This window comes from Epinephelus lanceolatus, chromosome 17, assembly GCF_041903045.1.
Source record: "Epinephelus lanceolatus isolate andai-2023 chromosome 17, ASM4190304v1, whole genome shotgun sequence".
In the NCBI taxonomy this organism is placed as follows: Eukaryota; Metazoa; Chordata; class Actinopteri; order Perciformes; family Serranidae; genus Epinephelus; species Epinephelus lanceolatus.
The window spans coordinates 21,596,288-21,620,587 of record NC_135750.1 but is presented as its reverse complement, the minus strand read 5'-3'; the positions used below and the strand labels follow the sequence as shown (position 1 = coordinate 21,620,587).

At 40.8% G+C, this 24,300-nt stretch overlaps 1 protein-coding gene across 2 annotated transcripts in view; it reads left to right on the top strand.

Moving 5' to 3' along the window:
- Positions 1 to 2,721: 2,721 nt before the first annotated feature.
- The window catches only part of LOC117248548 (zinc finger matrin-type protein 4), a 73,975-nt gene continuing 52,396 nt past the window's right edge, over positions 2,722 to 24,300 (top strand). The window contains exons 1-2 of one of the 2 annotated variants that reach the window (XM_033613737.2): positions 2,722 to 3,292; positions 22,865 to 22,981. In XM_033613737.2, coding sequence (XP_033469628.1) covers positions 22,871 to 22,981 — 111 coding nt within the window. In that variant the 5' untranslated portion in view covers positions 2,722 to 3,292; positions 22,865 to 22,870. The remainder of the gene's footprint in view (positions 3,293 to 22,864; positions 22,982 to 24,300) is intronic. The other variant, XM_033613738.2, reaches the window with a different exon arrangement.

Here is a 24,300-nt window from a genome sequence, read left to right as displayed (position 1 = left end):
GTCGTCCACAGTGAGTTAATGCCATTTTTGATAGATCAAGGGTGGTTATTGTTGGCTGTGCAAAGCATTCTGGCACACAAAACGGGGTTTGTGTGAGTTGGACTGTGATTCATGGCTGTGTAATGTTGTCTTGGTTTGATTGGGATTCAAAAGCAACTGTTTGTTTATTCAAATGCCTTAGAAATACTTCCTCTTGAAATATGGGTTCATTTGCAGCAATTTGGTTTTGGTAAAATAACGATTTGTAGAATCTGCCAGGTTTAACGTGAGTGTGTTCTGCTCCAGCAGAGTTAGACCTGCAGCAATATATCGCAATCACCCACATATTGTTGCTTGCCTGTTACTGTAACCGCCCAGCAGCTTGCTTTCAGCTCCTCAGCTTAACATCAACATATCAGCAGACAACTGTGGTAAGAAGAAGAGAAAATAAAGCCATAGGAAAGTGAACAACTGTGGAAATATTACTTTTGCTATGGTAGCAACTGATGTTTGGAATTCGGCTTTCTGTACAATTAAGTAGAGCATCAACTAATGGGGAGCAGCATGGTCGTGCAGTGGTTAGCACTGTCACCTCACAACAAGATGGTTCTGGGTTCAAACCTGGGCTTAGGGCCCCCTCTGTTTGGAGTCTGCATATTCTCCCAATGTATGTGGCTTTCTCCGACTCTGAATAGGATACGTGATTACAGATAGAGAATGGATGGAGGGAGTGGTTATTTTCATTAGAAATCTGTCTTTTTTCTAATCTGATTTGCTAATTGTTGAGTCTATAAAAACCCAGTAAATATATAAAAATGGTGCTCACAAGTTCCCTGAGCCTGTGCCGTCTTTAATGTGTGTTGGGGTTTTTTTTCTCACTCAAAGTGTTTCAGCACATTAACAAATTCTTTTGTTCTGAAAAATCTTTTTACGATTACCTTAAAACTTCAATTAAAATCCTAGTCGCAATCAAACACCCAGTCCCTTTTACTAGCCCAGTGTGGCTACACATATTGACTGATAAAGGCCTGTCTCAATTAGACACCTGGTCTGGTTGCCAAGCAGTTAATCTTCTATAGAGGGTCATTAGATGTATAAAAGCGAGTTGTTGGCTACCTCAAATAATGTGTCCGTTCCTTGATTACCCTGTACGTTATTTATATTTCTTTAGTCCGTTAGGGTCATAAGTTTAAAAGAATGAAAAGGGTTTTTCTTAAAGATTAATCGAAGCTGTGAGTATTGTTTTGACAGGATAAAGTGGTGTTGTGTCGGTATGTTGGGTGCTGTAGCCCTTGAGTGCTAGTCTCTCGGAGCTAGATCAAATGAATGATTCATAATTGATATGTTATCTGAAGCCTAATTTTTAAACAAGTAATATTCATACTGGTTTAAATAAACAATTTGATTGTATTTCCGATCTCTGCTGAGCAACAGGTTTGTGTGAATGGAATAAAAGGTCTGTCCTAAATAGAGCCCTGTTGATTTCATTGATTTAAGCAAATAATTGCCCGGGCTACTAACTGAAGTTTTATGGTAATTATACTGTTGATCCAAGTCTGAAACAAAACTACTGCAGGATAATTATTCATCAAATTCCCTGTACCTTATGAATAACCCAGGAATCCCTGGTAACTTGTTCGGGTTGCTTTTCTGTCTTCAGTCAAATGCATGTTGGGAAAACAGTAGGCTACAGAAACTTATGCATTGCTCCATCTATAATAAGGGTGTCAAACATACAGCCCGTGGGCCAGAACTGGATGACCTTGCACGCCTAATATTGATGCACTTGTGAGGGCCAAGTGGTGCAAGGTTTCAGGAGCAAGTTAAACAGTGAGTAGCCTTCATCTAAAATGACTTCAAAGGCTTCTCCACTCTCTGAAAAAAGGATAAATACTTCTTGCAGTCAAATTTAAAGATAATGAACATTGTGCAAAATATTGTCAATCAGCAGCTTCAGGAGCTTCCACTGTAATTTGGTGTGAAGATGCCAGCATTTCTACACAGGGATGGACAAATATGTAAAAATGCACATGGAAAAATCATGACTGATGGAAAAATTGCACTTATTTTTCTTAAGACACGTCAGGCTCTTCATCATCTGGTTGTAAATCGACAATTTTAGAATGTACTTATACGGCTTTACAACAAAAGAAAGGGAAAATGTTGTAGGTGGTGTTATTCATAAGTTATTATACAATGGTTTTGAGAAAAAAAACTGGTCTTTATGTGGCCCATGAACTACATTGAGTTTGACACCCCTGATCTATAAGAAGCATGGGTGGGGTGTGAGCCCATGCACAGAGGCTATCACAGTTGTTCCTTGCACATGTTTTGAAGGCTTGCAACATAACATAACTTGCCACCCCTCTTGACAGATTAAGCCTACATTATGTCTGTGGGCTGTAATGTGACCAAGGAGTCATTTTCCCTTCCTGGCGTATTTTTTACAGGTGTGATTTTTTTCAGTGTATCATGGAAATATGTAGCCTATTCTTTACTCCTACCTTATTAAAGCCCCTTGCCACCCCTTAGATGGGTGCATGGTTGGAAACCACTAATACATCTTTGTTAGCACTCCTAAGCAGCATCAACACTTAATAAGACCATGGAAACCCTACATTAATATTGCAATAATTGCATGACAGGGATTTTGGCGCTCTGTCTGTCTATCTTGTTATTTTTATGTAAGATGATATTCATGTGGGTGCACTGCGCGGAAACCTACTCACTCGACCAGTGCTCCCACTCACTCACTCTGCAAATCCAGCATTCAGTGTATACACTATCACACACACACTCACACACACTGAGTGAGCCGAGAGCGCTTTCTGTCTTTCATTCATCCCGGTGAAGGCTGCTCACACTTTCTTCTCCTCCTCTCCCCTCCTCCTCCTCTTCCCTCCTTCACGCTGGGATAGCTTACTTTGTTATTGTTTTCCCTCCGCGGTGCCTTTTCGGTCGGAGTAGTAGTGGGTGATATCAACAGAGAGCTACGTGTCTTCTTACCTCCGCGATACTACGGACCGGAGCGGAGTCGCTAGAGGACACGCGCATCACGACAGAGCGAGGCGCGAGGGGAGTTCTTCTTTTGGAGGCTACGGTGCGATTTAAAAAAAAAACAAAAAAACAAGAAATAAAACAAAAAAAAAAAAACATCCGCGTTGAAGAGCAGCGGTACCACAGAGGCTCCACCTGACAAGAGTCACGCTAAGTTTTGACGGATTTTACGGCACAGGTGCGTGGAAGGATTAAACACAGCCGTTTGGCGGATGGTTGTCGGTTTCGTGGAGAGGAGTCGCTGCCTCTGCGCAAGGTGAGTGATGGACGAACTGAATGGGAAATACTGACAGCAGAGTATGTTCAGCAGATGAATTATTGACCTGTATTGACCTTGTTTGACGTCTGAATTATCTTCTGTCTGTTTCAAGCACAACACTGAGGGTTTTGACACCTTATATCACTCAGTACCACTGTGGGATTCATGCGGGGATAGTGAGTGTCAGTGGAGTTTGTAGCAGCCTCTGCAAACTTTGTGCTACTTTAAATCTGTAGATAAATCTGAGGCATGGTATTGATCCATATTTCCAGATTTAGAACACCTACTGCTGCTTGATTTTATAGTTTTACTGTCATGCATAATATCATTCCTGGGCATTTTATAGAAGAGTTTCTCATAAAAACAGCACTTAGTTATGTATAGGTCAAAGCAAGGGCGTAGGTTTCCTTCTTTTTGTAGGGCACACATACAAATCAAGGACTTTGGAGATCCTCCAGCAGAAAATTTTGAGCATCAGACACATAATTTCCTGTATCCTGGCTATTTTTATACACAATGTGTGCCCCTTCTGCAACAATTTATAATGAAAATGTCTTAAATTTGGTCAAAGCGAAAGTCCTCTGCTAGTTTGATGTTTTTATTGAAGGGCAAATGCACATTTTAAATATTGAGGGGGGCATGCACCCCTGAAATCTACAACTATAGGTCAATACATGTGTTTCTGGACTGTCTCTGGATGCTGACCACGATGTGTCAGACCAGTATAGTTCAGGGCTGCAACTCATGATGATTTTTTTTTTATCATCACTTCTAGATGTTGATTGTTTTCTGGTTAATTGATGATTATTTTGTCTATAAAATGTCAGAAAATAGTGACAGATGTATCCCAGAGTCCAGCGTGCGGTCCCTAAATGTGTCGTCTTGTTCCACCAACAGTGCAAAGCCTAAGAAATTCAGGCAACAGAGACAGAGACAGAGAAAAGCAGCTCAACCTTACATTGGAAAAGGTGAAACCAGAGAACGGGTGGTGTTCCTGCATGATAAATGCCTTAAATGATAAATCAATTATCTATATAGTTGCAGATTAATCTTCCGGCAGTCGACTATTGGAATAATTTAATCTTATTTCATTTCAGCTCCGGTGTAGGTTGAATGACTTTAGAGGAAGTTGGCAGCGCGCTGAGGTTTGAATTAGATGCAGGGATTTTCCTCATGATTCAGAAACTTTTCACGGTAGTGCAAATCCAAGCACTGGCACACCTTCAATAATGACTTTATGTGAATTATGAATATGAGACACGTGTCAGATATATTATGGATTAGGTCTGATACTTGCTGCATCTAGTTTCACTGGCTCCTATCCATCTCATTGAGAACCAGCTCACTGCAAATAGTTGTCACTTTGGGAAGAATGCTCAGTCAGTCTCACACTAGGCGTCTGTGGCAGGATGATAGCAGCTTATGGCCTTTACACAGCGCTCGCCTGCCTGTCACCAGCACTGACCCCCACATACTAGCCCCCACATATCACTCATTCAGACACAGTGTAATGAAGTGTCATGAAGTAAAACAATTCATCACACACAGCCTGTATTCCAGTGCTCAGAAAATGCATATGTACCCCAAGTTTCCCTCACTGCAGTCTTTACACTGCCTTTATATTTCCTCTGAGTTGCACTGGGTCTGTTTTTCCACATGTAGCCCAGCTGACTGGGCTGAGCTGAGGCTTCATGCTCTGTTTACATAAAGTTATTGATCAGTGTGTGCTGACTTCTATACTTCAGGTCACTGCAGTAGACAGGGCGTCATTATGTCTCAGAGCGAGAACAGGCAAGTCATGTTCCTTGTACACCATATAAGAGCTGGAGCTGACGATTACTTCCATTATCTGCTGATAGTTGATGCATTGTATGGTCCATAAAATGACAGAAATCTGTGAAAAATACCCATCACATGTCCCCAGAGCCCAATAAGACTTCTTCAAAATGTTTTCTCCAAAAACAACTTGAGCTGGAACAATTAGTTAATTAGTCCACAGACAAAAATATGTCCAACTCTTTTTTTATAATTGGTTCACTATCAGTAATTTCAAGCAAAAATGCAGAATATGTCCCAGCTCCAGCCTCTTAAATTGGGAGGATTGCTTCTTTCCTTTATGTTGTGTGATCATAAACAGCATTATCTATGGCTTCTGGAGTGTAGTCGGTCATGACAAGACATTTGAAGAGGTTGTCTTGGACTTGAGGGAATTGTGATGGACATTTTTCACTATTTTCTGACTTTGTGTAGAAAATTAATCAACTAACCAAGAAAATAATCAGCACTTGATTAATAATGAAAATAATCATTGATTGCAGCTCGATTCTAAACCCAAAATTGTTCAGTTTATTATCTTAAAAGACAATGAAAAGCAGGGAAATCCTATTTTGGAGGCTGGAACCAGACAACTTTGGTCATTTCTCCTCGAAAAAATGTAATCAGTTATCAAAATTGTTGAATATATCTGTAGATTGACTGATAGTTTCAGCTCTGTATTCTATTTGGTTACAATTAGGGACGATGGTTATGTATGTTTCATTGTGCAGTCCACTTTAAAGTTATACTATGCAGGATTATTGGGTGCTGTCTGTAAACACGCTTGCCAGCGTAAGTGAAAGTAAAAGCCAACTACAGATATTTGCATTCTTGGCACTGTGTCTCTTGGATGCTGCTTACAGTCTGGCAGCTGGTTGCTACCTTTTTATGAAGCCCCAACCTCACCTGAGTGCTGTGAGGTTACACGCCCATAAACATCCCAGACACAGGAAATAAGAAGAAAACAAGAAAATACAGGCAGAGGGCAGAGTCTCTGCGGAAAAACACACCGCCACACACTTCTAGTGGGTGATGACTGAGAGGGATTACTTCTCTTAGAGTCTATATATTGTTTTTTAAGGAAAATCCTGCATAGTTCATCTTAAAGTTTCGGAGAATATGCCGTAACACATATACAACCTGTCACTTCCTATGCACTACACTGTATGTAACTGGAGATCTTATACTCCCAGTGAACATTTTAAGAGGAGGAAAATATATTAAAGAAAATAAGTTACGTTAATTAGCATGTTCATAATGTGGAATGTATGCAGTGTAGCTGCTGCCAGCTCTGAGCCGTCTAGAAGTACAGAAGCCCGTCTTGTTCTTCCTCTTTCTGTCTCTCATGAGGTGCTGAGCTGGATCTGGGGGAGAATCTTATTAACCGACTGGCATAATTTACCCAGTCCTGAAGGAATAAACGGAAAAGCGATGTTGTTCTTGCAAAGCGCTTGCTTTCCTTCTATACATACAAATAAAGCATATGCACGCTTGCACGCACAAAGATAGGCACACACGCACACACACACACACACACACACACACACAGCCTGACAGCAATAATTTAGGCAGTGAGGCTCCTGAAAAGTGGCTGCTGCTTCTTGGTTTCTTTAATAGGACATGGATTGATTGAGCGAGTGCGTACGTGTGTGTGTGTGTGTGTGTGTGTGTGTGTGTGCGTGTTTTGTGCTCACAGGCGTGCAATTGCTCTAGTTTCTTTAAGATTGATAGCGCATCATGTGTAGGTGTGTGTGTGTATGTTTTCCTCCAGGAGTGTTCCATAGCAACAGGCAGCATATCTCCTTCAAATATCTTTTTCTCACACGCACCGTATGCCGTGACCTTTCTCCTGACTGTGTGCATGCGAGTCTTTGCATGGGTGCATCTGTGTCAATGTGTGTGTGTGTCCATGTGCATCAGCGTGAGGGCCATTTGACCTTTCTTAGTGTACATTCATTAATAGCTGCATAATAGCTAATATGGAGCCGCCCGATGTGCCTGTCTACACGATCAAGATATTGAGTCTGTCTGTCTCATAGCAGCATCAGTGCAGTGCCAACCTTTTGCAAAGAGCTTTTTGTGCTCCTTTTTCTCTCAAACAAAGCAGATATCATCACAATTGTGCAGTATTGATAATGATTTGGCAAGCTTTGAACAAGTGGCAGTTTATCATTTTGAGACCATTTCATGGATCTCTCAGCAGGAACAAGAGAGACATCTTTAATATATATCTTGACACGGTTGTCGTGTTATGTTAATATCAGTGTTAGACTAATAACTGGTTGCATATTTCATATCCGGGAATAGCAGACAGAGCTCTTTAGAAATCAATTTTCTTTTGCTCCATCACCATGTTCGGAAACTGGCCTGCTGCCAGTTAGGGAGGGTATGAGGGAAGAAGAGGGGGATACTGTGGGTGCATTAGTGAATGAGGAAAGAAAAATATGCTTATCAGATGTAGAATTCATTCTTTTCTGTCTTTGAATTTGTCTAAATAAGTTATTTGCTTTCTGAAAACTTCAGACATTCTCACAGACACACTGAGGAATAGACGCGATTTGAAGAAGCACATGCACTTCATCATAACTTCCTATTTATATAGGCTAGGTGCTACAAGGTCATGCCCTATTTATTAAATCCATGCCAGTGTGTGATGCACTGTCACAGCATGAAGTCCGAGCTCATACATATCAATAGCATATTACTTTGTGTGCATGTGTGTTTGGTCATAATTTACACAGCATATGAGCACAGCACAGTGTGATGTTTAAATGTGTCCTATCTTTGTAGATGGGGTAGTGTGTGCATGTGGAGACAAGATAACCTATATAACAAATACTGTAACTCACCTCTATCTAGAATCTGTGCTGTATGTGTAACGGCTGCTGGCCTCGCTTTTCTTCAGTATGTTTTACATCCCCCTCTAATTTTCAATTCCTTTGTCAAACACACACTCATATTAGAAAACATATTCTGTTTAGTGAATCAAATCGCAAACGAGGCAGAGTTCATGTGACTGAAACCGGCAGTAGTTTGTAGGGTGGTGTGTGTGAGTGAATACTATTATGATTTTTCTTACTTGATGTACATAAAGCTTTCAAGGATAGTTTGGATCTTTTGAAGTGGGGTCGTATGAGTTACTTTACCATAATCAGTGTATCACATACAGTAGATTTCAGTCAGCGCACCTCCAATGAAGTGAAGCAGGGAAGAGTGAGGTGCGGTAGTGAAACTAAGCAAGGTACTGCTGTGGATGGGGGCAGCACCAAAACGCATTTTAGCTTGGGGTGTCCCAATCAGGTTTTTGGTCCCAATCGGAGACATGTAATATTGAGTATCTGCTGATACCAAGTTCCGATCCAATACATCTATTTTCCGAGATAATACGCCTGCTACAGTTGTTAAAATCAAGCCAATGTATAGCCTGTGCTTGACAACTGAAAAGCTCTGCAATGCATTAAGAAAAAAAATTCCTGTATCTTAACTGCTCCTTAATGTTTTTATTTTTATTCATCTTTTTTTCTATTTTATTCTATAATCTCTCTGCCCTTGTAGCTGTCTCAAGGGAACTTTTCTTTAAGAGAGTATCTTCAAGTGTTTGTTGCTTCGGTGCAGCCTTGCCTGAGTTAGCCATTCTGAATGAACTGTATTCCACTGAATGTTTATTTTCCCCGTCTGTACATCTACTGTACTCTTATTGGCTTTTCACTTGCAGAGCTTTTGTTGCACATGCAGTGGGGAGGTGAGTGAGGTTGTCATAAGCTCTGCACCGCTGTCTGTCTCTCCTCCGAGCAGGGCAGTGAAACACCATGCACCATAGATGACAGCAAAACGCAAGAGACTCTTACACTGAGCTGACAAGAAACATGTGCTTATAACTCTGGTAAATAACAAATACTCTTGTTTTGCTGTCGTTTATGGCGTATGGTGTTTTGCTGTGGGTGGAGCTCAGCTCCTGCTCTTAGACACACAGGAGCTCAGTGGAGATGAAGAGAGACAGACGGTGGAGAGTTGGAGAGTTGATGACTGCAGTTGTTGCGTTGGTGTGCATAAAAGCTTCACAAGTAAAAACACCCGTGTGATAGCTGATGTAAAACAAAGGATCGGATAGGGCTCCACATAGCTCAATGTGGCTGATCATGATCAGTTAAAAAATGCCTCAATCAGCCCCGATACTAATCTTTGAGATCTGTTTGAGATGTTCCTAATTTCAGCCATCTAGGCTTGTGCCATTTTTTTATAATCCATTTCATTTGAAGCCAAATATCAAACCGAATCGATATATCTAATTATATACCTAATTTTACCACTGGGGGTCGCATTTGAGCTTTTTCTAAAATAGAGAGATTAGAGACAAACTGCACAAAACATTTGTTGCTCAGCTTCATTTATAAACAAACATAAACCTTATAAAGTCGTCATCAAAATGAATATTACTATGCAAGACGAGTTGAATATAGCCCTGTGACACGTCGCTGATGTTATCTGGAAAGTCATGAGTGTTTTCTTTTTTGTTTTTTTTTCCCCTGGTTTCACCGGTTCATGTAAATCAAACCCACTGGAGCTCTTAAACCGGATGGAACTGGTTAAACCGGAAATCGGCACAAGCCTATAGCCATCTCTTTGAGTATATGCTATATTTTTGTTGTCAGACAGCAATGTCTGATGGGGAACTAAAGAGGTTAAATCACTTCACAGCCAGACTTCATTGAAAAAAACAGTGAATTAACATTGCTGAACACAGGAGCTGCTGGTCCACCGCTGCCTCCATCAGTTTGTTTCTCTGTTATTGTGTGACTTTGGTATTTTTAAGGGTTAGTTCAGATTTACCAAAGTCAAACAATATCACAAACTAAAGATCAAGACAGCAATAGTAAGCAGCTCCTGTGTTTGGCTAGCTAAAATTACTGTTTTTGTCAGTGGAGTCTGGTGGCATGAAGAAAGCATAGATGGAGAACTGAAACTGCTAATGGCTTCCCTGTTGGAAAAGGCTGTCTGCATCAAGGTAAAGAGGAAATTTAAAGTACTGAAAGTACTCTTAATATAGTTTACATTTAATCTTTTTAGGATGCTTAAATATGTTTTGCTGCTGCCCCCCATCCACAGCAGTACATTACTTAGCTTCTGTGGCAGTACTCCTGCCTGCTTCTCCAAACTGTGGCTGTGCTGATCGACATCTACTGCAGGTAATACACTGACTGTGGATAAGAACCTCACACAACCCCTCTTAAAAAGATCTGGACCATCCCTTTAATCCAAAATAGCCCCAAGTTTCAGTTGCTTTTCTTTTCAGGTTGTTTTCAACATGGACTTTATGTCCTTTGTTTTATTATTTGACAGTTGATTGCCATGATCAATGCCATCGATTGCCTTTCTTGTCTTGTAGCTCCAGGTTGCTGGAGGCACTGTTCTCTCACTAAACACTCAAGGACCAAACAACCTCTAAAAGTTGAACCCAAATGCTAAAATCAATCCTTTCAATGTAATAACACTCACACTGTCTTAGAGAACACAGCTACCAGCAAACTGAATAAACAAAAGTCTCCACACTGGGGAAGTAAAAGGGATAGTGCACCCAAAAATGAAAATTTGTAGCCTGTAGCTCTAACTGCTTCTCTGTGCACCGTGCTCACGCGTGCGAGATGGTGAGACATCGGCACCGCGTTCATCTGTGTTCACGTGCTTTCGCTGGTCTCGAGCACAAGTACGCAAACGTGAATGTGGTGCACAGAGAAGCAGTTAGAGCTACAGGCTACAATGAGGCTAAAAACAGAGTTCAAATGACGTTTTTCCAAACAACTTTTTATGTCGGGGCTTCAGGACACTTGGATAACTACGGACGAGTAGTATGGAGATATTTTTGGGTTTCAATTATGTGTTTTTGGACGTCTGAATCTGGGGCACCATAAGCCTCCATTAGGTGGAGTTGTGTTGCTACCTCCTCTCCCCTGGGATCTCCGGAAGTGTTGTGAGGACTCTAAAACTTCACCTGAGCCTCCATTGGCATGGGTGAGTAGATAATGGCTGAATTTTCATTTTTGGGTGCACTATCCCTTCAAGTACACTCAATATCTAGGATCATATAGTGAGCTTCACATGAAAACAACAGAGACTGTCCTTTAACAGTATCGCCCTTGCCTTACATTACTCTGACCATGACCTGCGTAATTATTCCAGCACATTTACACAGTGGGTCATGCAGCTGGCCATGTATACAATAGAAACCAAAGTGTGTGAGCTTTGATAGAAACATTGAAAGAAAAAGCAGTCATGCATTTGCAGAGGCACACAGCTCTTACAAAAGGTGCATTAATAGGCTGTTTCGTTTTTTACCTTTGGCTTACTGTTGGGATCCCTGTAGGCATGGCAACTAATATTTACTCAAGCAAACATGCACACACACACACACACTTAAACATAGACACACACATATAAAATAGGAGCCCTGTGATTGACAGTTGATCCTACAGGGATATTTGTGTACATGTCCCCTCAGGGCCAAAATGCATCATTAACTCCCAGCCTTGTTAGACTGAAACTATTTTTACACTTGCTTCACAGTCAAACCACCAGACTTGCTGTAATAATATTCACATTGGTCGAGCCTTTTGTGCCACAGAACAATGAGCTTAGTTTTACTAATTAGTAAGAGGGAAAGTGTCATATTGCTAATTAGCTGTTTGCAGTCATATCAGTCAGCAGTGGAGACAAAGAGAAAGCGAGAGTGAGAGGGGATCGAGAGATCTGGAGAGAGGAAAGTCATTACGAAGCATTATTTGGCTTGTGTCACTTCAGTTGTTCCACTTATTGCAATTTTATGCCTGATTTATTTTACACTTCTTATTTTTCTTTCTCAGGATCTTTCAAGTTTATTATTTGTGCGACTCACTTCAGCTCGGTCTCTTAGGTAATGCACGTCTTTTGTGTTGAGGTGCACGTTGCCTCATGGGAAATCTTTTAGCTTCCCTCTCCGTCTCGCTCTGATTTGCCCACTGGTATAATACTTATTGTACTTGGAAATACAGTATAAGATTGCTCATGTGCAAGTTTTTTGGGGGGGTTGAGGAAAATACATTAATGAAAATATTGAATTATGATATTCTTCCTTTGATCCCAGTTTCCTTCCCTGCTACCAAAGAGGCTCTGTGTGTGTCTAACTGTGTGTATTATACTGAGACGACCATGTGCTACCAACAGCCAAAATCCTTGAAGCGAGTGCTTTTGTGCTTAGTGCAATACCATGTTTAAAGACCCTCTTCCAATCAATCGCACCATTTTCTTGCTTTTGTTGGATTCTCAAACTGTGCTTTGACATCACTGCAGTTTCAGGTCTAATACACTTGGTATTGAACCTCGGTGTTTAGTGCAAAAACCAAGGCGTTGTTTAGTCATTAATTGCTCCACTGCTTTCAAAGGGGAAATATGGAGATGAGTGAGACTGTGCCAAGAAAGTTACACTTAACAGGATAAGAACATTTGGACAGAATGTGCCAAAGTATAAAAACAGTGCAATTAGTTGCTAATGGAACAGATAAACCCCAACAGTTTTGTTGCCACTCAGCATAGCACCCCCCATATGTTACAGTAACATAACAACCCCCATTTAAACTTCAGGCCGCCTTCGTCTCCCCCCATTAACTCAGTTACTGAACACAAACACACACAAACACACACAGATACAGTGAGGCGGAGATGTGCTCGGTTAAACTGGGAAAACCTAACTTTGCTCAGGATAATAGTCTTCATTCACCCTCTAATGAATCCATATTGTGGCCTCAAGCGATAAATCTGCTATTAATACCATTAACAAGTAATGGCCCAGAGAGCGATTTTCAGAGATAAAAGTACCGCAATACCCTCACAAATTTAAAGATCTGATGGAGGCAGAGAGGTTACAAAGTCTAAAAAAAAAGTGAAATGAATAGAGTTTACTAATAGATTGCTTCACAAGCTGCCTTGCCCTGAGAGAGCACCAGCAGAGACCTCCTGTTCAATCTCATGTATCCACTGATGGTAGAAAATCAACAAAGACCCAAGATGAAATCTAACTTGTGTCACGTTCATCTGTAATCAATTTTTTTATTTGCTTTGCTATTTCTCTGCAAATATGACTGGGATGGAACAAAAGAACTGGTGTTCAAAGACTCAAAGAGTCTAACAGGTCTTTGACACTGTACTTATGAAATGTGGTGCTTTGAATTAAATGCCAGCGTCCTGATCTTTAACAGTTATAATGTTGACTGTCTTACTTTAGAATGTTGGTATGCTAACATTTGCTAATAAGCACAACAGCTGAGGCTGATGAGAATGTCAATAGTTGAGCAGGTATTTTGTCATGTAAACCCAAATAATGACCAAATTCAACAAGGTAGTAATTATAATATGTACAGTATTCAAATATTTTCAAAAGGTCTCCCTCCCCAATATATCAATAAAAAAAATACAGACCAAAATTAAAAAAAGAAAAAAATACTATGCTACGACAGGCAACCATGCACTTCTGTGTGAAATAAGCAGTTACAAATCATAAAAAACATAATTATTATTACAGGTTCTTGTATTACGGTGTACTGCATTTCTGCATGTGGTTTGTTCACGTGGTGTTGCTGTACCTGAGCAGAAGTCATTGCTCAAAATCTGTGGGTAAATGCAATCAATTTCAAACGCTCTACTGTCTCTATTTCAATACTTTCAAATTAATTAAAAAGTGGAAAACTAGAATTTAATATTAGGAAATTATGAAATTACCCCCAGCAGGTGTTCCCCCCCCTAATGTGTACTCCACGGCTACAGCCTTGAAATTCAAACTTCAGCAAAGTTATTATACTGTGAAGGACATGAATGTGTGTACCAACAATTCAAAGCAATCAGTGTTTCCCCTATGATTATACAGGCCTGGCAGGCCAATGGGAACCCTGCCAGGCCAAAATAAAAAATATTTTTTCAATGCCAAACATAACACCAGTTATCCATCACGTGCTGTGAACTGTAGCAGCATACCATTGTGAGTCCATAAATGAGTAAGGTGTTGGTGGTAAGGTGGTTCGTGTAATAACAGCAGGACAGTCGAGTGTCTGTTACCTAAACTGCTAAATTCATTTGAACAAGTGAACAATGTTGGTAGGGTAAGATAGATCGGTGACACTGTTTTACATGAGTAACAGGCAAACCAGTTTTGAAAGTGACTTATTATTTAGATTAAAGCTGTGCAGTGGATCTAAAGTACGCCGATGTGAAGTGGTTCGTGTTGATTTCACAAAAAAACATGAAACTGCAACTCATGGTGGCGCTAGATTAAATGTTCAGGGATCACAAAAGTCAGTAGGAGACAAGTTACATTGCCATCAATAGAGTCAAGCTGCTGGCAGGGCTAAAAAAAAAAAAACTACAAGTCTGACCTTCGTCCAATCAGCATTTGGTTCCTTTATAATTTTTTGATATTCTTTGCAACAGACCATTTCAGTCAGTACCATATATGTTCTGATGTTCTATACAAAATCATAGTGGTATTATGAGAAAAGAAACTGTAATAAGGCTTTTTCTTGATGCTAAGCTTTATTTACTCACTAAGTCTCATGATCTCTTTTGCAAGGGAGAGCTGAGATTGTACACATACACCCATCTCAAATATTATATCTGCAAGTATTCCTCAGAGGAATGACTGCCTCTAACTTCAAGTTGCATTGCAATTTATTCCAGTAGTAAGGTGCATAATACAGTAGCTTATCTGCTCTTCTTTCACAAGAGTAGATAAGTCTAGCCCACACCATCCCTCATGAATAATCCCTGCCCTTGAGGCCACATTACCACCACTGGGAGAGAAAGGAGGCAGGAGAGATGGCGAGAAGGAGACAGAGATGAGAAGCACAGTGTGAATATGTGTGACTGTTTTTGACTCTGAGTTATTATGGAGCATCTTGATATTGACAAAGAGGAGAATTAAGTCTAAAATAGAATTTGGGGCACAACAAGCAGCGAGCAAAGGGAGAGGAAGAGTCACAGACACACACACTGACTCAGGGGGAAGAGTGTGTGACCTGACCTTGGCATTAATTGTGTGTGTTTTTTCTCTGTACCACATTTTGTGTCTTCACGAGAAAATTTCCCCTCCTGGTTTGACTATGCTGAAATGAACAATGAGGGAACAGACAGGAACCCTAATCACATATTTGTCACTCATTTTGGATCTTTAGCTTTTGGCTCTTAGTTTTATTTTCCGCAGTGGGACTTGTGTGTGTTTGTACCCTGGCTGTATTTGAGTCTGTGTATGTTTGCAGTCTGCAGCACAGAGCAAGAATAGTACAAAGCGAGCTCCTGCAGTGCAAACAGAATGAATGTGGATTTGGGTTCAGACTCGGGCTCTGGCTCCTTTGAAGACGTTTTTCCCCCAGTCTAGTACCTTTGATTGCTACTGTACAAAGGGGAGGGTTGTTAATCTTGAAGGGGGAGATGAGGGGGGAGGCGAAGGGGAGACAGTGTCGGAAAGATTACATTACCATGAGTGAAACAGGGAAAAAAATTGTAATGTGGAACATCAAAGTGACACGGCAGAGTGCCTTTGCGATATAGGGTTCCATATTATTAACCCTGCAACCCTTTCTCTTGTTATACCCACAAGTGACTCATTAGACAGGTCATTGGCTCACAGGCTGATGTCAATATTTCATCGTCTGTATGCATAATTTGACAGTTAAATCACTTTATTTCAAATGACAAAGGAACTATAGAAAATGGGAGCGCACAAAGAGGGAAAGGGGAGAAGACAGTCCAGTTCACCGCGACCCTTCCGACGGAGCAGAAATGGAAAGATTGATGAGGGAGGAAAAGAACGAGGGAACTTAAAAGAAGCCCCGCTGCCCCAACCACCTGCTGTTTTCTCTCTTTTTATCCCTCAGTCTGTGCGTGTCTCTCTCTCTCTCTCTCTAGTCTTCTGTAAAATGTGGCACATTTTTCCGTCCTTGACTAGAACATCTCTGACGGTGTGTTTTCAGTTCATAACTAACAATGTATTTGTAATAGGAGTCGTGTCTCAGAAGCTCCCAGTTGGTGTAACACATTACACTCAATATCTGTCAGTACAATAGGGCTTTCATTTAGTACAATGCTATCTAGTTGCAAGTAATACTACAAACTAATTAATATTCTAAGCCCAGGCGACAGAAAACACTCTGCTGTAAGTGGGTGCATTTATGAGACACGAACAAAAAAGCCACGTCCAATTCAGTGGCATCTTTTTTAATGAATGGTGGGCCAGAGGCTGAGATTTAAGGGAGGGCTCAGAGTTCACATCCATGTTAAATACTTGATGTGATGTCTTAAAGGAGAATTCCCTCAAGGTTCATTCTGTCTTCAGATGCCTCGGGCTTTCATGCTTTCTCTAAGACTCATCTGCTCTCTGCAATCCTGTTTCTAATTGAGTTTAGGGCTTTTTCATTTTTAATTGGAGCTAATTTTCATCTCTGTCCTCACGTTACCTGTAACACATCTAACATTTTACATATGCATATATAAGTTCACTGACTCCACCACACTCTACTTCTAAATCCCCTGAGAAATTAACCATAGAATCTTAAGTATTTCTCTCTTAACATTAAATACTCACAGGTAGGTAAGCAGTAGTCAAAGTTCAGAAAAACATCTGTAAATATATTATTTTGTAAGTATTTAACACTGGTGTTTACTAATCAGCTTCATCAAGTCTGCGTGGGTGTAGTTTCATTTGATTGACAATGGCCTGACAACCCACCAACTGTCATCAGATTGTGCACCACATATTACAAAATCCTGCTTGGTGCACAGAAGTATGTAAAATTACCTTTTTTCTTTTCCCAAACAGCCCACATAGACAGAACAGCAAAGACTAAAGTCCCTCATGTGAAACAACCAAAAATGAAGCATAGCATTAGTTCAGGAAGAGCGTTGAAGTCACGTATGTACTGGCTGAATGGCGTCAGCTGGTTAGTACATTATCTCAGTGTGCTCATCCACAGCTGTCTGGCTGGTGATGTCCAGTCATATTAATGAAGGTGGACAACACGGCCAATAGGGGTGGGCAATATAGCCAAACTCTTCTTTCACAGTGTATGTTTTATATTAAGGTAACAATATCACGATACAGTAATTGCTCTGTAAGTTCTTAAAATTCTCATTAATTAATAAATTGTTTAAAAAAAAACATAACGTACTTTATCACATTCGATTATCATTGTCTTTTACTTGTTACTTTCATACAAATAACTGCCTCACACAAGAAAACAAAATATTCATTCACTTCATTTTCTATAAGCGCATATCCTGTTGGGGGTCGTGGTGGGGCTGGAGCCTATCCCAGCTGACACTGGATGAGAGACGGGATACACCCTGGACAGGTCGCCAGACTATCACAGGGCTGACACATAGAGACAGACAACCATTCACGCTCACATTCACACCTACGGAAAATTTAGTCAACAGTCTAACCTGCATGTCTTTGGACTGTGGGAGGAAGCTGGAGTATCTGGAGAAAACCCCCGCTGACACAGAAAGAACATGCAAACTCTGCACAGAGGGGCTCCCCCACCTCTGGGTTTGAGCCCCCCACCTCAGGTTCAAACCAGGAACCCTCTTGTTTGAGGCGGCAATGCTAACCACTGCACTACTGTGCCACCACACATTTAAAACATACAAATTCTTCCACAGTTGAAGCTTCAAGGTTCATGAGAACAAACATTTAAAATGTAACATGTTTCTGTATTTATAACTTCACTTTCCTCCTCCATGTCTGCTCAAATCACAATACCTTGCAGTTGTGAGGCAGCTGGATTTGAGACTATGAGAGAATCCAGCCCTGCGCAGAATAGTTCCTGTGGTAGAAATGGTTTTGCCAAATCTCTCCTGATGTATACATTTCTACTGTCGCATTAAATACACCATATCGCCCAACCCTAACAGCCATTTTAACCTGACACACCAACACCACTTCCTGAAACAGTTTCCTCTGCCACCCCCAACCTATAATTTTGGTATTGTTGGCTTAGTAACATTCAATAATCATCTATAATTACTCCTTCCAGCAAAATACTAGAATCCTTGTTGCCACTTGGATTCTTTAACACTGAATACACAACATGCTCTTTTTTGTGGATGCAACCCTTGCCCTCGAAGCAGCACAACAGAACTCTTTGCTCTAACTTTATCTAAGGGTGCTTTCACACCTGCCCTGTTTGGTTCGCTTCAGTTGAACTGAAATTTGTTTGTAGGTGCGGTCCGTTTGGGTTGGCACGAACACAGCAATTGCACTTGGGTGCGCACCAAAACAACTGGACCGAGACTTTCTTGAGGAGGTGATCTTGGTCCGGTTACAAATGAACTCCGATGCGGTTCATTTGTGGGGAGAACGTGTTCTGACTTCGATCTGAACCAACTGCAGTCACATGACACATTGTTTGGGTTAAACATGAGCATGCTACAGTCCTGGAGGATTATTAATGTGCGCCTCCTCCTGTACTGCCTTAATATGCACATTCAGCACATCCAATGCATCAAAACATTGTTTTCTAGTTGGAGCCGCTCCTCGTTTTCAAACTGTATGTTTGCGTAAAATGAACAATGACAGCAATATAGTCCACGATGAGCAGCGCTAAAATCAACCTGCGTAGCTGTCCCTCCATTGTGACATTAGAAAGTGTCACATTTATCTTGCAAGTGTACTTTTCTTCAACGTTTTGTTTACTTCCTGGATTTTTCCCACATGGAAATTCTGACCAATCAAGAGCAGCTTTCTCGCGCAAGGCACTTTATCTGGTCCGCCTGTAAATGCTGCCGTGAAAACATGAACCAACTCTAGGCAATTATACAGCTTTGTAACAAAATTAGTCCCTGATTCGAACCAAAGCAAGACAACTCTTAAGTCTGAAAGCACCCTAAAATCCAATGCTTGGTTCACATAGCTTGGTTCTCAATATTAGCAAATGGGTGTAACAATGGCAAAGATCAAGTATCAATGTAATCATAAGCAGTAAAGCCCGATGATAGTAATATATTTTGGTGGCAAGGGGTTGAAGATGTGCACACGTCACAAGAGTTCCCTCAAAGAGCAGAGCCTTTCCCCTGAAATCTAACTTTATAGTCTTTACTTTAAATGGTCAATGCCAGCATCATTGATTACATAGTTTCCAATGACCTCTGCGCCAAAAATAAGGTGCTAATTACACTGTAACACTAGAATGCTGAACTATAAAGCAGGAATCAAAAGATGAACTGAAACTGAACTGCCCGCTGATACTAAATATAACACATACCTACTTGTGGTTCATGCTGGTTTGTAAATTGCTGCTAAAGTTGCAAGAATTAGATCCTCATAAAACATAACCTACAGGAACAGTCCATTGAACAACTGCTCTGGCCTGGTATGGTGGAAATGAAATCACTTTCTCATTAAGACCTCTAAACCCATGTAACATGAAGACATCACGTCCAGTGTACCAATTATAAACCTCCCCCTCCCTCTCTTTTTTCCTCTCTCCTTACCGCTTTCATTATTTTTCCCCACTATCTGTCTCTCCATCTTTTCGCTTCATTGGGCCTGCCATTCTATTAATCTCACCAACAGATTGCTTCTATTAATTAGTCTACATCTCCCATCTTGCATGTAATAATCAGATGTAATAGAGATATTAGGAAGATAAGGATATTTCTGCAGTCACAATCACTTTTAATTAGCCTGAAGATTAAAAGATAGATCTGCTTCTGCCTGGCTGACGTCCAGACAGGCAGCGCAAGGTCTTTTTCTTGCTACAAAATTCTGGGAGGGCACAAATTCTGCAGCAAATCAAATGTGTCAGTTCGCAAAATATATCTGTTCCATCATGTCTCACAGGACACCTCGCATACTGAAGGTAATAATGCATCCATGCCTCTAGACAAAACAAGTTTCCAGCTTGTCATCAGTGACATTTCAGAGTGAATATTACACCTCACAGACTGGTGTAACTTACCGAGCACATGGAAAGGTAATAAAGTGTGTTGCTCCAAATCGAATGCATCTGCATTGCCATTTAATTTTAATGTATGGGGGTTGTACTGTTAGGTTCAACTAGATAATTGAGGAAGTGTCTATACAGCATGTCTGCAGTTAATTGGAAGGTCCAGGGTGCACTAAACAGACACGGAGAACAGACAGGGGTAATTACCAGTAGTGTGTTGAAGTGTGGGTGCGCTCACATGTGTGTGTGTGAGTGTGTGCTTCTGTGAGCCAGTGCATTGACTAAAAGGTAATTACACACTAGACTTGAAATAAAGAACACCAATTCCAGTCCCTGCTTTTCCCTGCTGACACATGGAGTAGATTTTCTCTGATCTCATCACTAACGCTGCGATTCTCAGGAAACCGTGCCGGACTAAAGACCCTACTCTTTCAAGTTACTGGAGCTGACCTCTGCAGCATTCATGTATCTTGCTCCATAAAACACTTTGCCCCTGCAAGCACCCTGTCCTGTCGCTTCCTTGGGGCAAGGAGCTCATCCAGTTTAATGGTTGATGTTCCTGGACCGATCCCTACAGACCCGTTACTCACCCTAACCCTGTCAGAGTCAGTGCCTACAGGGCACACATAATGAAGAGAATAGAAAATTGAACACAAGACCGCAGAGCACATCATTAAACCATTTTCTATTACCGTACTCAGTATAAAAGTGAAAGAAAACACTGCTGCCAGGTTGTTAAGAACCCAGAGCCACGGCTCCCAGTGGGACGCTCAGGTCTCTATGGTTTTACTGGTTGGGCAATTCGAGCACTGACAAGGTTTTAAGACAGCGTTTCTCACCAGGGATTCTTGCTGGAGACCTTTTAACAATTTACTTCAGAGACTGTAATCCTCATGAAAGGTGCTACTGGCTATACTGTACTGCTTTACAGCGTTATTATCTCTTGCCGGTGCTGAGAAATAAATGCTAGGGATTTCTCACCCCTTTGCATACATTTCTGAACACTGGCAGGTCTTGGGTAAGTATAAACTTGCAAAATTGAATGTCAAAAGTCTAATTTGGCAAGACATGCTTTGTGATGAAAAATGACAGCGACAATGGTGAATTATATCGTTTGTATCACTTTCAGAGAGATTTGATGAACGATAGAGATGCTGATAGTATCTATTGTCTTAATATATAGCTGGAAGATACAGCATGTGCTTGGTGCCACCCTTTACGGGATATTATCCTGTACCAGTGTGGATGCTCACATCGTTATCGGTCTCAGTGTGGATGGCCCTTTAACCCAAGAGGCCTTTTAAGTCCGTCACACTTAGCATCGTTTATGCGAGGAGGATGTGAATTTCTGGAGGTTAAGATAAGATAAGGACCTTGCAAATGCTTTTGCAGTCCCATGACAAAAAGTCTAGACCGAGGGTTACACAACATTGTTTTAACACCTCTAAGGTAGCACGATTACCCATGATCCTATATGACATAGGAAAGGATAGGCTGAGTGAATGGAACATTACTGTAAGAGTTAGGTATATCTCTATCCATGCACACTCACTGAATCAGAGGCTTCTCTGAACAGATTTATGTTGTAATAAACATACAGTATATTCAAGTAAGGACAACTTGAGGCTGGTTGAGTTTGTTCTATTATTAATCAAAGTCAAGACTGACCAGAAGTAGAAGTTTTTCCACATCACTGGAGCCCAGTGCACTAAAGCTGTTGGAAAGTTATAAGTGGAGCTGCAGAGTAGAGCTTTAAGTGGAGACTGTATACAAACTCACTATGGAGATGGAGAGATGAAAATGTTTCTTGCAAAAAAGGCAAAACAGGAATTGTTTTTGACTCCTCTTTGTTGTATTCGTGATTTCAATTCCACGTCACTATACATTAAGAGTGAATAATCAACGCATACTCAGCATTTCCAATCTTAGAGACAAAGAAAGAAGCAACTGATAATGAGGGCATATCATTTTTGGTTCAATAACTTGGCCAGAAAACTAAAGACTAAAGTTTCTCAAACTTTCTCAAACTCTTAAACAATGTTCCTGGGCTTTAATTTGTACTACAGAAGGCAGAGGTGGAACGTGTCCAACATCCCCCTCCACCATTGCTCAGTTCACAGGGTAATATTTGAGTTTTTACTCCACTGCATTCATTTCTTTATTGGAGTTACTAGTGCAGATTTATTTCTATAATTTATATCCCCAATGCATTATACCATTAAGATTAAGACCACCTTGAATAACAACAATATCAACATGCTTATAAGACTTGTATTTATCAATAATGCACCATTTCAAAGGGTCCATTCTTTACAAAGAGTACATTTATGTTTGATGATTAAATATTACTTTGTAATGGAAGATATTGGCATCTTGGTTTCCAAACTATTTAGGTTTCCCTGGTCTATATATTGTCAATAAAATCATAGCTAAGGTAAGCTCTAGCTGAATGTTGGGTGTTTCTAAATGATTCCAAACACTTTAAAAATATATATATTTAAAAGTTTATTGCCAAGTAAAATGCAGGAACTCAAGCCAGAGCCTCAGGCCATTGTTTCCAAGACTGGAGCCAAAATCATCCACAAGAGGATGTTCTGACAGAGAGGATCAACATATATTTGGGCTGAACTGTCATGATGAATCCGTCACTCCGAAGGAAAACATTTTCCAAATTGCTCATGCACCTCCAACACTCACTGTAAGGTTCACTGACTTTTTATCCCGTTCTGCATTTTAATCATATTCACATTTGCGTGTGTTTGGGTGTGTATGTGTGTGTGTGTTTGTGTAGTCTCAGATGAAGATGAAGTCTGCGGGCGTCGTGGATGGAGGCTTGTTCACAGAGAGCTATTGTAACATCTGCAATGCCCAGCTCATCTCCGAGTCCCAGCGCACCGCTCACTATGAGGTGAGTCCAGCTCTGCTCACACAGGAATGTTCTCACAAAACAACAAAATGCAGCTGCGATCACTGCTTTGACAAGCAGATTCCTGCACTGTACACTTTGCATCAGCCTTATTTGTACCAATTTGTGCTTGTGCCGTTCAAAACAGTGCTCATCCATTATACATAGACTTAATGCAGCATGGTAATGCTAGTCACTTGCACACAAACAAACACACGCACACTCCTTGTTTTAATGTAGTCTACCTCTCAGCAGACTCCCAAAGAGTAATTTAATGAATGGCCATTTAATAATCAGCCCTGTGCATTATTTAACCGGGATGCATGTGTATTTGTGTGCACGGACACATATGCACGGGCTCTTGCGTGCCTGTACTGCATTGAGGTCGTCCTTGATTACAACACACAATTGGGATTAACAAGCAGAGTAATGAGGACAAGACCCTTATCTGGAGAGAATTAAGTAAGGACAACAACAGCGTGTATTCGTCTGCACGCGTGTGTACCGACCACATGCACTTGAAAGTAATCTATTTCTGTCTCTCAACCTAAGTCTGACAAAAAACACAGAGCCTTGAGTTGTGCAGAGAAAAGGGCAAGCTGAGTCACTGCATTTCTTCATTGTCATCCTTTACAATAGGTCTCCGTAGAGGTCAGTAGATCGAGGAGACAAGGGATAATTTGAAGTCAGGGAGTTAGAGCGTGTTAGCTACGATAAGGATAGACGGTGAGGAGAGGCAGTTTTACCGGTATAGCACATTTCATATGCAAGGTAACTCCAAGTGTTTTACATGAGACACAGAGATGAGGACAATGAGCTAAAGAAAGCAGGACTATCATGGGGGATGAATTATTGAGGAGTCCAGGGTTCTGGAGTCCATCCCTACTCCAAACATGGCAGTAATGCACCTGAAGCTTTTTGCATAATGCCAAAAACACCAGAATAATAAGTTGTACACTTTTGCAGTTCAGTTAAGACAACAAACATTTAGCAACTAGAAGGGCACTCAGAAAACGCAGACCTCTGCCAACGCCAAATGCCTTATCTTGTTATGTTAATGAAAGTGAAAAATAATTATTTTATCTTGCCTGTGATTCAGATCTGCTCCAACAATTAATGGCTCTTTGTTGGCCCCTGCTACACGCTTTCACCAGGTTTCATTAAAATATGGCCATTAGTTTTTCCATAATTTTGCTGACAAAGAAACCAACAAACAAACCAGACGGAAAACCAAACTATGACCTCCTTGGCAGAGGTAATAACAATTACTACCATCCATAAACTGACTCATGTAGATGAACTACGAGTGAGACAAAAGTTTT